The 15,505-nt window shown below is 35.9% G+C and overlaps 1 protein-coding gene across 1 annotated transcript in view; it reads right to left on the minus strand.

Moving 5' to 3' along the window:
- The window catches only part of LOC142345477 (uncharacterized), a 120,226-nt gene that overhangs the window by 43,226 nt on the left and 61,495 nt on the right, over positions 1–15,505 (minus strand). The window contains exons 4-5 of the mRNA XM_075397540.1: positions 12,086–12,232; positions 3,022–3,113 (exon numbers count right to left, since the gene is read on the minus strand). Of these exons, the coding sequence (XP_075253655.1) occupies positions 3,022–3,113; positions 12,086–12,232 (239 nt within the window). The remainder of the gene's footprint in view (positions 1–3,021; positions 3,114–12,085; positions 12,233–15,505) is intronic.

The raw sequence follows: 15,505 nt of genomic DNA on the forward strand, positions 1-15,505 counted from the left end.
TGTTTCTCTTTCTCAATAATCATCGATTGTGTCCGCTGAGCTTTTTCGTCGTTAACTAGACTTCAGCTGTTCTCCTCACTTGAGCGAGATGTAGATTTACCTGAAGAAAGAAAACCCACTCAGCAGTGCCACTGTGGAATTTTGTGTTTAGAACAGGTAAATGGAGAAGCACCACCACCCGACAACCCAACATGAAAAGGTTTTTTTTAGTTGAAAGGTTCTTCTCAAGAATTACTCACGATGTCCGCACTTCTCGATCTGTCTCCGGCTATGATTTAACTCAGCTGCTCGAAAGGTAAATTGTAATAATCCGCTGGTTTGGGTTAACCTAGTGAGTTTGTCCTTCCTAGCAACTGCTCGAATCACAACGTAATAAAGAGCGCGAACAATAAAAATTGTTCAAAACGCTGCTAAGCACTCCGTCCGATTTACTTTTCTTACGTAGTACTTGCTATGACTTCAATTGAATAATCAGTTGTCCTGATCGCCTTCTGTTTGACATGCATGACTTTTCTATTCAAGCTATTCAAACGCAGAATCAGACGTCTGACGCCCGATTAATGAATTGATCAATCACTCAACTTCAAAAATTTAGACTTTTTTGGAAGTTAAAGGAGTCCCCATGGTATCTATAGAAAAAGTGCCCCAAAGATGCCAAAGAAGGAAACTTGCCACATGTTGTGCACTTACCCCCGTCAGGTTTGATCAAGCTAAGGTAAGTAATTGACGATAGCTAATTTTTATAAACTTGGTCCCCCTCATACAAAGTGAAGTTATCTTGCCACCTCCATTTCATTTTACGTATTGTTATTGCAATTTCCTGATAGTGGGAAGAGGGATTGCATTGCTACATCCTCAAATTAAAACTTTTTCCCACCGGGATTTTCTATATTTGATCTAGAGGCTGAGTAGTTGCGTATCAAATAAAAAAGACAAGGAGAATTTCAATTCTACAATTGAATTTAAGTTAAATCAGATTTAGCCTTTATAATTTTTGTCCGTTATTTTGTGAGCCTACAGTGTATGCCGCAATTCCTTACAACGCATGCCGCAATTTTCATTCAATGCAGAAGATCAACATTTCCAGCAGAAAGTCTATTCTAGCCCAAATTTTACTCGCAGATTTGAGCCAGAAAAAAGATCAAACACATTGACTATATGATATACGAAGCGGATGTTTAATGATGGTCTTTTCATACACTATATACGTTCGACCCAAGATCTTTTCATGCGCAATTGTCCAACCAAAGGCTTCTCATAGGTCATATGTCTTTTCAAAAGTGTTTTCACATGTTAGCCGAGGGTCTTTTCATAACCAGCATTTTTGGCTCAAATTTTTTTCAAACGTCTTTATTACGAAACCTGAGGTGCACTTCCTGGGATTAAAAGGTTCTTTAAACACGATCTGTACAGGCCCGAAGATATTTATACAGCATCGATTGCACCATAAACTTCAAGAGTGAAAAACAATAATCGTTCAAGCTGAATTCATGGCAAAAGATCGGGTTCAACTATCAAACCTAAGAAACAAAATTACAGTACCTACCTATGAAGAGTAGTACTTAATTTGTATGAAAATCTGATTTAAAGTTTGATCTGTTAAAAATTCAGTAGTTTAAACTACTGAATTTTTAACAGATCAAACTTTAAATCAGATTTTCATACAAATTAAGTACTACTCTTCACAGGTAGGTACTGTAATTTTTCGGGATTGGCCATGGGTTGACCCACAATTGTCATGGTCGACCATGAAACCCCTGATAAGTGTCGAGGTCGATCAGTGGTCAACCAAAACGTGTCAGGGTTGACAATAAAAAAAATTACAAATTTGTAATTTTTTTTAATTGTCAACCCTGACACGTTTTGTTTGACCACTGATCAACCTCGACACTTATCAGGGGTTTCATGGTCGACCATGACAATTGTGGGTCAACCCATGGCCAATCCCGACCAATATATGTCGACCCATAGTCGACCATGACCTAACCACGCCATACCTAATATCGGTCGACCCCAATCTCTTCATAGGTTAACCTCTCGACTGGGGACGTCCTAGAAACTAATATTTTCCGATTAATTTATTCTTCCTGTCGGAGTTCAAGATTTCAGATGTTTATGCGGATTAAGCAGAAGCCGCTGCTACGCTAACAACAGGTATCAGTTGTCTTATTTTCGCACTCTTTACACTCTTTTCCCCGTTATTTTTGGGGAAAATCTTCGGCCCGGGTTGGGTTTCAGCTGTTACATAGTTGAAGTAGAGGAACAGCATTAAAATTTTTGTTCCACCAAGCATTCAATTTCGTTTTCCTTTTTTTAAATCCGGAAATGGTGTAGGATTCAATTGAGTCATTGATCAATAACTCAATATAATCCTACTCAATTTCCGGATAAAAACAAAAAAAAAACGAAATTGACAGTATTTCTCCTTTCATCTTTCACATGAAAAATTTCCGTTTTCCTCCGGTAGGATGCGAGAATAAGACAAGTGCGCTCTGGAAATGCATTAAAACTAGCAAAATCAAAAACAATTGAACTTTTGATTAAGTTGATCTGTTCGGATGTGACCAATTAATTGGAAACACTTGGGCCGACTTAAGTCATTTATTAGGCCATGTCCCGCAAAATAATAATGCGGTACGCTATCCCAGGTCATTAAAGCACTTTCTGCTTCAATGGGTTCTTAATATGGTCATTTTCTCGCTCATCTGCGGAAGTTTTGTTTTGGAGAAACTATTTAATTGCCACCAAAAACAATGCTTATTTGGATCTATTCTGTTTCGCCCCCCCCCCCAGCTTAAGCTTAGTGAACTTATATTTTTTTACACCCCGCAAGCGCACGTGCTATTTTTTATATAGTAACGTGCTATGTAGCAACAAATAATTTGTAACTGGGGAGCGTAAAAACACTGGGGCGGGGGGGAGAGCTTGAGGAAACAGAATAGATTCGCTTATTTTTATGATTTGAGACATAAAATTTTCGACTGTTCATATAAAGTTCGATTCGAAAAGTAGCCAACTGACCTCGAATTTTTCATCCCAGTTGCTCCACACGTCATCGTTTAACTTATCACTCATCTCCTGGAAGCTGTCCATCATGTTCTTCAATTCCTCAACTGGCATACAAACACAAAAATAACAGTACCATTACAAACTTCAGAATTATGCATCTAGGTCAATATAAATTGGTTATCAAAAATTATTTAGTTTTCTAAACACCCATCCGGGTTGCTCATCATACACAGTTCTTAGTAGTCATACTAGGTCATATCAGAGGACACAATAAATTAATGTATCGCATTTGCATTCCACAATTGATTCTTTGTGTGGGCTAAAAGAATAACTTTCCAATTTCAATATATTCAGAAAACGAATTTCAGGTTATCTGCAAAATTTTATACATGAGCATTTATAGGTATAAGCTGGCTTCAGAGAATATCAGAACTTTATTTGTCTATTTGGACTTTCTCTTTAATTGAGTGTCCAACTTTGCAAATGATATTGTACGTTTGGGGCTTTGGGCGGATCACAAAGTGATGCCAGGGAATCAAAAAACTGAGTCCTTGCCGAATGAAAATTTTAAATGACATAAATGATTAAAATTTATGAAAAATAGATGTATGATTCTTGGTATTGACAGTAGCATCATATATGATTTCTTGGTAGTAAAACAAGGTTCATATATATGATTTCCTAGTAGTCATTTATGCTTTCTTAGTAGTCATACAAGGATCGTACTAGGAAATACGTTATGATTTGTATAACATCATATATGATCCTTGTATGACTGCTAAGAAGGGGTGATCCGGGCAACTGTAATGAAAAGCAATTATTCTGAGCACAATTTTGTTTAAAGTTATACCGGAACATTTATGGAACATTCAAGCAACCATATGACACCAGAATAGAGATGATCGCAAAATTGAAGAATTTCACATAATCTTTAACCTCAATTTAATTTTTCTGATTTCTTATACAACAGTAGACGAGAATTTTTTCTCAACAACGGTGGTATCAGAACTCAGAAAAAATTGAATTGAGATTTAAAAAAAAATTATACAATTTTCGCAATTTCACTCTATCAACTCTTTCCTGTTGTCATTTGGATCGCTAAATGTTCCAGTCACTGGCTAGAATATTAAATCTCAATTGAAATCTCAATTGAAAACATGAAATTTCATCATCATATATACACTTTTAGTATCTAGAAACACAATTCATGTTGAATTTACCATCTGATCACGAATGTAAAGTTGATATACCACTTCAAAAATGTGCTGAATATTTATCTTATAAAGTTTGCGGATAACCATGTCATTAATTTTCAACACAAGTATCCTCTCAATTTTTTTCTCCCCCTTGATTGATTTTGTTACGCACAGCAGTTTAGCTCAATGAAGGCAATTCAATTTTTCTCATCTCTCAATTTAGAAATTGATTCTTATAACAGCTCAAACTTAACCAGATTGACCAATAGCGATCGCTGACAATTGACAAAAGATAAAAAAAGATTAAAACTAGCAGAAAACACGGTACATTGTTATATATATATATGTGACCTAAGTATTGAAAGAGCCCAAACTAAAATAAAAGTCTAGTGGATTTTTTTGTTGAACAATAATTCGAACTTAACGTGGAGTTGAACTTAAAGCAAAGCCAGATCGAATTTACGTTGAACGCTCCAGCGGCCTAAAACATACTTTTGGCGAAACCGTAGGTAGCGGTAAACTTTAGTTCGCCACTCTAGACATTAGAGAATTCAACTTGTTTCAATCCAGAAAAAAAAAGATCATCAGCTGTCACTCATAACTTCGTTTGAAAAGATACAATTTCCGCAGTGTCATCAGCACTAGCGAAAGATCCAGCAAGCTCAAGACAATCTATCAACAGGTTTAGGCAATCGATAGCAGTCTCTACCGACTAATCAAAAAGGAAGCGAAACCGGTCACAATTTAAAATCTTTTCCGCATCAAAAGCTGAAGTTCTCAAGTTCTGCAGCAGAATGAAAAAAAGCTGATCAACCACTGTACATTTGTCATCAGCACTAATGATAAATTCAGCAAGGAGGAGGAAAAAAGGAAGAGGTGTCCGTCAAAACACAGAACTACTTCAACATCACGAAATCACTTTGTTTGAAAAAAAAACAACTTTTCAACGGTATAATCAATGATAGATCCAGCAAGCTCAAGAGAATCTATCAACAGGCTTTGAATATGGACAGCAGTCTCGACCATTTCATCAAAAGGAAGTGGCAACCGTCACAAATTAGAAAAAATTTCTGTCGCAATAAACATCTGTCGCAAACAACTTTCTTTGCAAGAAGAAACAAGCGGTCAATAGTATAATCAACACAAAAGACAGAACCAGCAACCTCAAGAAAACCTATCAACAGGCTTTGGATATCTATAACATCCTCGACCAATTCATCAGAAAGCAAGTGGCATCCGTCACAATTTAGAATTCTTTCCCCATCACAAAATTGAACATATCAAATTCTTCGGCAGAATAAAAAGAAGCAGATAAACCTCTGCCACACACTTTGTTTGAATAACAAGTGGTCAACAGTATAATCAGCACGAATGATAGATCCAGCACGCTCAAGACAATCTATCAACAGGCTTTGGAAATCGACAATCGTCTCCGTAATTTCATCAAAAAATAATCGGCAACTGACACAATTTAAGATCATTTCCGCATTACAAAAATGAACTTCGTTTAAAAAACAAGTAGTCAGGAGTGTCATCAGCACTAACACTAGATCCAGCTTGCTCAAGACAACATATCAACAGAGTTTGCAAATCTAAAGCAGTCTCTATCAACTAGTTGATAAAGGAAACAACAAATTCGCCATAAGTTCTACAAATCCTCATTAAAAACAGAACAGTGGATCAAAAAATCCTTTACAAAACAGAGAATTAAATTTATAAAAACATCAGCAATGAAAAACTCCAAGGATGCATTGGAAGAAAGTGATGTTGGAAATTCGGCAAATCGAAGAGAAAGGCTGCAACTTGAGCATCAAATTGAAGCGTTTGAAATACGCAATCCAGATTCCTATGATAGGGGTGAGTATAGAAAGCTAGTCATCACCCAATTGGGAAGACATCAAAAACAAGGAGATCCTCATGAGTCGAAAATCAGATAATTTTAGAAAAGTTCAGGAACAAAGTTGTAAGCATCTTAACAATGAGCGAGACATTGAGCACCAGGGAATAAATTTGTCGTAGAATGGTTTTAAAACAGATACCAAAGAGTGCCAGAAGTCGATAAAACAAGTAAAATTAAACCCGATGAACTTAGAAAGCGCAGTCAGCTACCAATACTGAAGCTAATTTTTTTTGACAAAAACCCGTTAGTAGAACTAGAGTGATCCGGTATGTATGTTGCCACAGTTCACCGACGGAATATACCTGACTCTGAGAAAACGAGTCACTGAAAAATGTAGGGAAGTCAAACGCGAAATTGATTATTTTGAGAATGGGAAGTTTTGCGGGTCATCCATGTGATATGGTGGCCACTTCTTCGATTGGTAATTAATCACTTTGCCATTTTCATTAAAACGTTGACATTCGACAATCAAATGTTGACAAAAATTCGAAAAAAGGCTGTGAGAATACAAAACTTAACAGCGTCGTTATGCTACCCAAAAACAACGAGCAATTTGAAACATTACAGGTGCCATAGAAGTTTGAGATCAAATTGAACAATGCAATTAGCAATATAAAACCTCCTCATAATTTGAAGGCTGAATGCTGTAATAAGATAGATGGCGACCAAAAAAGACACGCCGAGAATGAAGTATTTAGAAAGTGGACAACAAGAATGGCTTTTGTTCATGATGGTTTTGCAAAACAAAAAAAACCAAAAGTATTGAGCAAATGAGGAAATTTGAAGGAAAAGGGAAAAAACAAACGAGCTGCAAACTTCAGCGAAAATGATGACAGGATGATGAGTGATCTTTGGCACATGGCACGCATTGTGGAACTGTTCAATTTTTATGATTATGAAGTTTGAAGAAAGGTGGGAAAGTGCAGACGAAACAAACTTTATATTAGCTGCTTAGGCTCTGAATATTCAACCTAAGCCTAAACCTTTTCAAACCACGTAGCGTAAATGGACTTCAAAGAGGCAGAACCGTTGGCTGCAGTTGGCAAAAACTGGTAACGATCTGAATGAGTAACGCCACAATTTCACAGCAGTATCCAACCCAACCAACAGTCAAGTCAAATTAAGCCTACCGGCCTACACCACTCTCAAATGAGTAGCTCTATACATGGCTCTCACATAATTCGCTCTGTGCCAGTGATAGCAAAAATCAAAAGAAGAAATCAAAACTGCATCGAAACAATTTGTACACTCATACCAGACTGCAGTTAAACTGAAACTGTCAGTCTAACAGCCGAGAACAGACATCTGAGGGCAGTGTCCTTCTTATACTCTGATTCCCTGCTTAGCGATGTTTTGTTATTTATTGGCCGAGTCTACTAATTTCTGCAGATACCCTTGGATTACGAAAACCATGGAGCCAAGGAAACACGAGTTGTTCTCATAGAAGAAGTATGAATTCTAAGTCCAAGTTCAGTGCACTGTTCTGATAAGGGAGGCCAAAAAACGTCTTCATTGTACCGATCCACTTTAATGGGGGATGAACTATATACTCAATTGGGTTTCTTTTTTGTTCAGACAAGTTTGGCCGATCGATATAATCATCGTAAAGAGTTGAGACTGGTATCGTCAGAAAGCTCGTCCAGCGTAAAATAAGGTATTGAAAAGATTTTTTTAATTTTCTTTTTTATAGGGAATTATCGAGGCTCGAAGTTTTGTGAATATTAGAAGTAATTCAGTTGTTTTTATTCAAATTTTCGGTATTATTGACCAAATGTTTGTCAGTTTTGCTGAAATATCTTAAAATTTTTAACTGTAGTATTATTAATTTTATCTCTGAAGATAGAGGAGGGTTGCTGAACTGTTCGATCCGAGCTTTATGGCTAGAATTAATGCTCAATTTTTCAAAATTAAGATTTTTTTCGTCAAAAATGAGACTGAATTTGATTTTTAGTACACTTCCTTTAAGGTTGCTGGAAGTAGACGCTCTAAAACTACAACCATAATCTTCTCAAGCCCGTAATAGAGCTAATTGTTATTCCGGTTGATTTAGGAGTCTTCTGGAATTATAGATTTGCCAGTTTTTTTTTTGCAAATTTAAACTCGATAGTTGAACAAAATACGTTATTTATTTTTGATAAACAGAAAAAAATTGTTTGAAAGTAGATCTATTTCGCAACCATTTGAACAGTTGTGTGTTTTGTTAGACGCGCAGCAAAATTTGGGCTGATCTTGATCGCAACATGGATCCTTACAATGAAAAAGTTTATAGACTATAATGGGACGCGACCTTTTTTTTAAAAAAAATATTTCCGCTATTTAAAAGTTTTTTATGCAAATTACTAACAAGAATTTCAAATAAAGGCTCAATTAATTACAGACAGTAATTACAATAAACTAGGCCCAACAGAATTATATTATGATTTCCTAGTTTAGCTCATGGCTTTTATGGCTCAGACCAATTGTTTTCGTAAAAAATTTATGGACTTCTTTAATTTTGATTTCATTTGTATTTTTGTAGCCTATTGATATAGTTTCACCAATCAAAGATCAAGTCAGTTTTCCAGGAGTTATAAGGAACCTAGACAATTCTTTCAGTTGTAGTCTAATGTCTGTTATGATTATGATTATATTTGTTTTATGTAAATATCGGTGACTTCTGGAACATTGCCCTTTTTCATCTTATTTCTCTCAATTTCGGGCGTGGTCTCAGTAAAAACAGGCGGACACCATTTTTCTCTTAGTTATAAATTAATGTTGGTAACCGCTTTAAATTCAACTAATGGTTTCTTTGTTTTGAAACTACGCATTTTTGTTTTTCTTTTTTTGGAGCATAATTGCATATTTTTCTAATTTTGTTTCCTTTTGGAATCATCACTTTTTTGACTAGACAAATTTAAAAAAGCATAGCATGAGAAAATCACGGCGTTGGAAAAAGACGTATCTGGAAACGTTGACGGTTTTTGTCGAATATTTTGTGCTTTTTGGGCTCAGACAGTTGTATCGAAAAATTTTTTTTGACTTTGCCTATAAATGTCTTTTTTGGTTGTTTTACGCCAAATACCTGATAAAGATATGTCTCATTTGCTTCCCTAAAACGTATAACGCAAAACTTGTTTAAAGATTTTAGTTTATAGCTCTTTGTTTATATGACTTTCAATTTAAATTTAAAAAAAAATTTCGGCTCCCTCCTTTTTGCTTTCATTTTCATAACCATGTTCCTCAAACCCACTAATGAGATGTCTCAATAGGTTTTGTGTATCCAAACAATTTTTCAAGCTTGGTTTTGCGTTGTGATTGATTGCTTCAACATTTATTTGAAAAAAAAAGTTTTCGAGATTTCTATATTGTTCAAATTTTGGGTTTCTTTTTTTGTCATGTGTACGTAGTCCTTAAATAAGGAAAACTTGTTGACGTTAAGATGATCAGAATGTGATGAATAAAAGTTGTTGCAGGTAGCATCTTATAATTATAATGCCTTGATCCGGGTGATGTCGTAAAACTGTTTGAAGTTTTGGCTTCTTTATGTATTTGTTGTTATTTTGTGGGGGCCGTGCTCATTATTAACAGGCCTAATTGACTTCCTGAGGTGTTGCAACCCAATCCATCGCTTTTTGTTGAAATCTTAAGTCTGTTATGAATTGTGAAATGTTTTGTTTTCAAAAGAATATTTGGGTTTTTGAGCTTCCTCATTTTTTAACTAGTTTTTTGGTCGGTTTATAGCTCAGTCTCTGTAAGCACATGTCACAACCCGTTTCCAGTCAGCAATAGTTTAATCTCTATAACGGTTTAAACTTGAAACATTTGCTTCTCGGCTTTGTTACTACTGTTACTATGAGAATTCTTAGAATGTTTGAGATTTTCATATGATTGCACTTTTTAATTTATAAAAAAAATCGTTGGTCGCATTGGCTTTGAAATTTTGCGCAATCAAACATTGGATAATGAAATGATTCAATTGCATCCAATGATTTCAGTTGATATTTAATGACATTAATAACTGTGAACTAATTGTTTTTAAAAAAAGAAACGTATCGAACTTCTAATATAGAACTTTTTTGCTCTTTTTTGTTGACCCGTTAACCAGTCGCTTTGACGACACGTCCCCTTTCCTTTCTAATGAAGTATAGGTTAAATTGTGTCTTAGGTTTTTTCTGATGCGAGTTTGGTTTTGTTATAATTTGTTTTTATTATAGACATCAAGTTTTGGTCGCAAATAACGTTTGTTGGTTTTTTTCATTATTGTCCTTACTAATAGTACTATTATCAACAACCTTCATCGGCCCTCTAGCGTGGCATTATTGTATTCCATTGGGTGTTTATTGAACGGTATACATGTTTTTGGAATTTTTCTATCTCTTCATCATTTGGTAGCCAACGAAGTCAAGAATATGGATGACCGTGGTCGGAACATTATGTGCGTACGCACATTACCGAGCCTGCTTGATGATCGAACACTTGAAGTGGGTTTGCTCTGGACGGATAAAATTGATTTTTAACTCTCAATTGTGTTTCAGAAAACGGTGAACAAGCAAAAAAAAGTCCCAGACAAAACAGTCCCGAATAGCAAAATATTTCCAGACAAAACAATATCAGACAAAATAGTCCCAACTAAACATAGAGTTAAGCATATACACACCAAATAACAAAGAAACCACTTAGGTTATTCAGATAATATCACTTCATTGAACAAATATTAAGCTCATTTCAACTTAGTTTGAGCCAAATTATGTATTTTGAAAGAAAATTTTTGGTATAATCCTTGTTCATATCAATTAAAAACAAAACGTTTTGAAAATTAACTCATAGATTATGTTTGATAATTGTTTTGATTATTTTTACTATTGTTTTGATATTTATTAGGGACTATTTTGTCTTCTTTCGTTGGATAATTTTGTCTCGGAATATTTTGCATTTTGGGACTATTTTGTCTGGGACTGTTTTGCCCGGACACGTTTCAAACCCCCTGATTTTGTGATAAAAATTTGATAAAAATAATTTCACGCCTTGATAAAAAATTATGTTAAATTTATTAATCTCTTACTGCTTCGTGAAACATAGCAAAAAATACGCTTGCAAAGAACCGTTGGGTTCAGTGTAGAATAGAATGTTTGTACGTCAATGTTCTCACTTCAGAAATTTTAGCATGAGCAGTTTCAAAACGAAACCCTGAAAAATTATTGAAACATTAAAACAGGTAGAGAAATCAGTACATTAGCATACTTGCGTCACCTATCGAATTTATAAACCCAGCAAAACGCAAAAGGTAGGTTTTTTTCTTTTTGTTAAAGAAACGGTCAAAAAACCAAATCAAATCAAATATGAATTGAAATCAAAGAAAGCCAGTTTGAATTTACACTAAAAGAAACTGGCACAAAAGCTATTTTCAACAAAGAAGATAGGCAGCCGAAAATAAAAAAAGAGCATAAATAAAAAAAAAGTATGTACTCTTTCAGCGATCATTTTTAGTTCTAAATTCAAAATAGTTTGCATCAAATCCACATTGAGAAAACTTTCAATTTTTGTAAAATTTTTAATACTGGAGATTGAGCAGTGTTTAAACTATAATAATTAAAACCCAATCGAATATCAGTTGAAGCCCATTAGTTCTATTAATTCTCAAAAAATGCTCTTCATCTATAGAAAATTCAGCAAAACACTCAACATTACAAGTTTGGAAATCGAGCTCTGTTTATAGGAAAATCTGGCATTTGAAGACTGGCAACTTGGAGATTAAAACAATTTAAACAAATTGATCTGGCATATTTAAACAACTTGAACGTGCGTTTTGCGATGCTGAGATCAGGTCAACTATGTCTGCAATACTAACCGCTCCCTGTACTATCCTCCAATACTCCCTCACCCGACAATCTTATTGATTAATGCATATTATTTGCAGTAGCCTGTTTTATATAATTACTAAAGTGTTACAAGCTGGGAGGCAAAATGAAGAATCAAAAAAGGAGACAAAGAGACTTGAGACCTGATTGTTGGGTGTTTTCTTGAAAGAAGTCGGCAGAGTCTTTGTATAGGATGGCCATGTCCTCTCCGAATATCTTGGCAGTGTCTGTAGACTTCTCATCAACATCCTCCATCCACATTTCACTCGAGTCAAATACGTCAAAGTCACCTGAACACACCAAACCTACTCTACTTCACTTGAACGCTGTACTTATTAAATAAACATAATATGATATCAAAACACAACGCTCCAGACAGAAATCGGCTATTAAGAGACTTTTGCTTGAATCCAATCGAAGTATGGTTCACATTTGGACACGCTGGACGTTTACCCGCGACCCAAAATACGCGCTGGGTTTGTAAATAGTGGTTCCAATGAGTCTTTTTGTCTCAAGCTTTTCAAATAACTTGTCGAGCTTCCCACTTAACGGAAATTGACCATTTGATCATTTTCGCGCTTCTTGATTTTGGCAACTCATCGATCATATATGGTTCCAAATAAGACTTCTTAGCATGATCTTACAATGGTTATTATGAATATATAATCTTTGTATCACTGGTAAGAATCATGTAGGATCTATTTACCCTATGTAGGAACCGTATGTATGATCTAAGAACCATATATGATCTTGCTATGGTTGCCAAGATTCACAAAAGCAAAGTTTCTATTTAAACTATTTTCTTTATAGTTTGCAATGAAAATTCAACAATAGTGGAATGCTACTAAGCGCCCCTAAGAAGCAATCTTCTTTAAGGACAAGAGTTAACTAGCATTGCCTTGTTATAATGTAAAGTGAATCAATTTTCCTGTCGTGGTCTCGAGCACGAGTAACAAGAATTTCATTATTTTATTAATTGATTTCAAAGTGGCCTGCCTATAGATACAAAAAATCACAGTTATTTATATTCTCTATCAGTATGAAAAAGTAGAGAACCGTCTATATATAGATAAATTGATAATAGATAATTTACACCTTAAGTATGAACAAGTTTTACCCCTTGCCGTATATGGCAAGTATTAGTGCAGTTTTTTGCATTTAAAACATTGTTCTCCTAACCTGAGAACGTGTCATTGGTATCTACAGGGAGGATCATCGAAATGGTTTAAAGTCATCTCTGATGGTGGGAAGGTCGACCTAATCGCTCAAAATTATGATTTTTGTACACTAATAAACTTGTGATATGAACAAATTTGAAGCAATGATTCGGTTCAATTATTTGCCATTGTTCAATAAATCTACTTCACCAACATCAAGTGAGAAAGTTTTGTTTATATCGAAGTTTAAACTTAAATACTAAGTTCTGATCCTCGCGATATATCACTCTTCGCCTCCTTTCTTTAAGCAACTTTGCAGTGATAGCTTCTCCAATACTTTCTGGTTGTTTTTTTCTGGTCGAAGTTTTCGTCGCCCCTGAAAGCTTTTCTCCTTCAGTTACTGAAGTTTCTTCAGTGTAGTTGGTTGATAACACATCTATATTGTCCTAATGCTCTCGAATTGTGGGTCAATAAATTGCTTATCAGTGGTTTCAGTCGTGATGTTATCAGGTTCCAGTTGTGAAATTTAGTTGTCATTAACAAGCACTGCCGTATTCGAAAACTCTCGCTGGACCAATGAAGTGTTCATTCTTTTGCGTATAATGAAGATAGCTGTGACAGTTGGCGATGTCCTTGTTGGTGTAAAGACAACTGGTTCACGCAGATCAAAGTCAGTGGCTGCTGGAAGTTTCACTTTCCGGCCCAGTATTACTTCAGGAGTTTTGCCCCGCGTCATGGAAGTACTCCTGTTTGTCATCAAAGATCTCTCTAGGAAAGTGGCAAATGACACATTCAGATTTGGACACCAGGCTTGAATAGCTCGCTTCGCTGTTTGGACCGCTCGCTCGGCAAGTCCATTTGCTCGTGGATGGTAGATTGGTAACTGCATCTTTTTAATCCCCAGTGACTCACACACCTGTTTTAGGTCATCGCTTACAAACTCGGGACAATTGTCTGAAAATAATGGTTTTGGCATCCCAAATCTTGCAAAAATCTTACTCAAGTACACCTTCACTGTTTGTGAAATTATATTTCCCGCAGTGAACGCTTCTAACCAACTTGATCCCGCGTCTACTATCACTAAGATATTTCCTTGGTCCTTGACGTAACCCCAGTCCATACGGAGTCTTTCCCAAACTTTTGCTTCTGGCCAAGTAGATCCTGTTTTCCCCAGGGAGGCTTGTTTTCTTGGCCTTCCATACACTTACTAACATATCGAAGAACATCCTGACTAATACCGGGCCACCAAGCTATCACTCGGACTGTTGTTTTAGTTGCCTTCTTGCCTGGGTGTCTCTCATGAGCTTTTTTTCAACGCCACATGTCTTAGTTGGGAAGGGAATGAAAGGCACAACTTCTCGAAAGATGATTCAGTTGTGGATACCACTGTTTCCAAATTCCGCTTTTTATTTTTTTGATTACAACTTGAAAGAGTCAATTCGATCCCAGCTCAGTTCTGATGTCTGACTGGGTCACTATTTCGGATTTAACAAAATTGATATTTTCGAAAGCAAAGCAGACTCGATCATTGTCGTCGTCATCAAAATTTAGTCTGCTCAAAGCATCAGCGTGATTATCAGTGATCTCCAGTGGATTATTTCAATCTGAAGTCGAATCCAATCAGCGCTATAGCCCATCTTGTGATTCTTTCTGATGCTGATTTAAGAATTTCCTCGTCTGGTGCAAAGAGATTTTTGAGAAGTTTCTGGTCACTTTGTAGAGTGAACCTCATTCCGAGAAGGAATTTGTTCAACCTAGTGACCACAAAGACGATTGCAAGTGCCACTCGCTCAACGTTGGAGTAATTTTGTTCGGCTTGTGACAACTTCCTTGAGACATATATCACGGGATGTCCTTCTTGCGTGAGAACTCCGCCTATTGCTTTCTCTGAGGCGTCTGTTGTCACTGATGCTTCTTTCGTCGAGCTGTAAGTCTGAACAAGTGGGTTAGCACATAACTTACTTTTCATGTTTTTGAGAGCGTTCTGTTCTTCTTCGAATTCCATCTGAACCCATCTGAAGTTGTCTTTTCAAATTTCGTTCAAAGGTAAAACTTCTTTAGAAAAATCTGGTACCATTCGGTCATGAAAATTTGCTAGGCCATTAAAAGAGTCTACTTTTTTCTATATTTGATGGTGGTTTGCGTTTTTGATATCCTCAACATGTTTAGGATCAGGTGCTATTCCTTCCTTTTAAGGTGAGTTACCAAGAAAACTAACACGTTAGACTGTTTGTGAGTTGGATTTCCTTTCATTGATAGTGAAATTCTCTTCAATTTTGACCGCAAGCATTGGTTTCTCGTATTGCTCTTTTGTTGTCGGAAAAAGATTCTACAAGATTGGAGTGATCTGTTATCATTCGACTACCAAATTTTTTGATACTAAAAAGTCCTTAAAGTTGTTTCCCG

The sequence above is a fragment of the Convolutriloba macropyga genome, chromosome 9 (genome assembly GCF_964194025.1).
Source record: "Convolutriloba macropyga chromosome 9, txConMacr16.3, whole genome shotgun sequence".
In the NCBI taxonomy this organism is placed as follows: Eukaryota; Metazoa; Xenacoelomorpha; order Acoela; family Convolutidae; genus Convolutriloba; species Convolutriloba macropyga.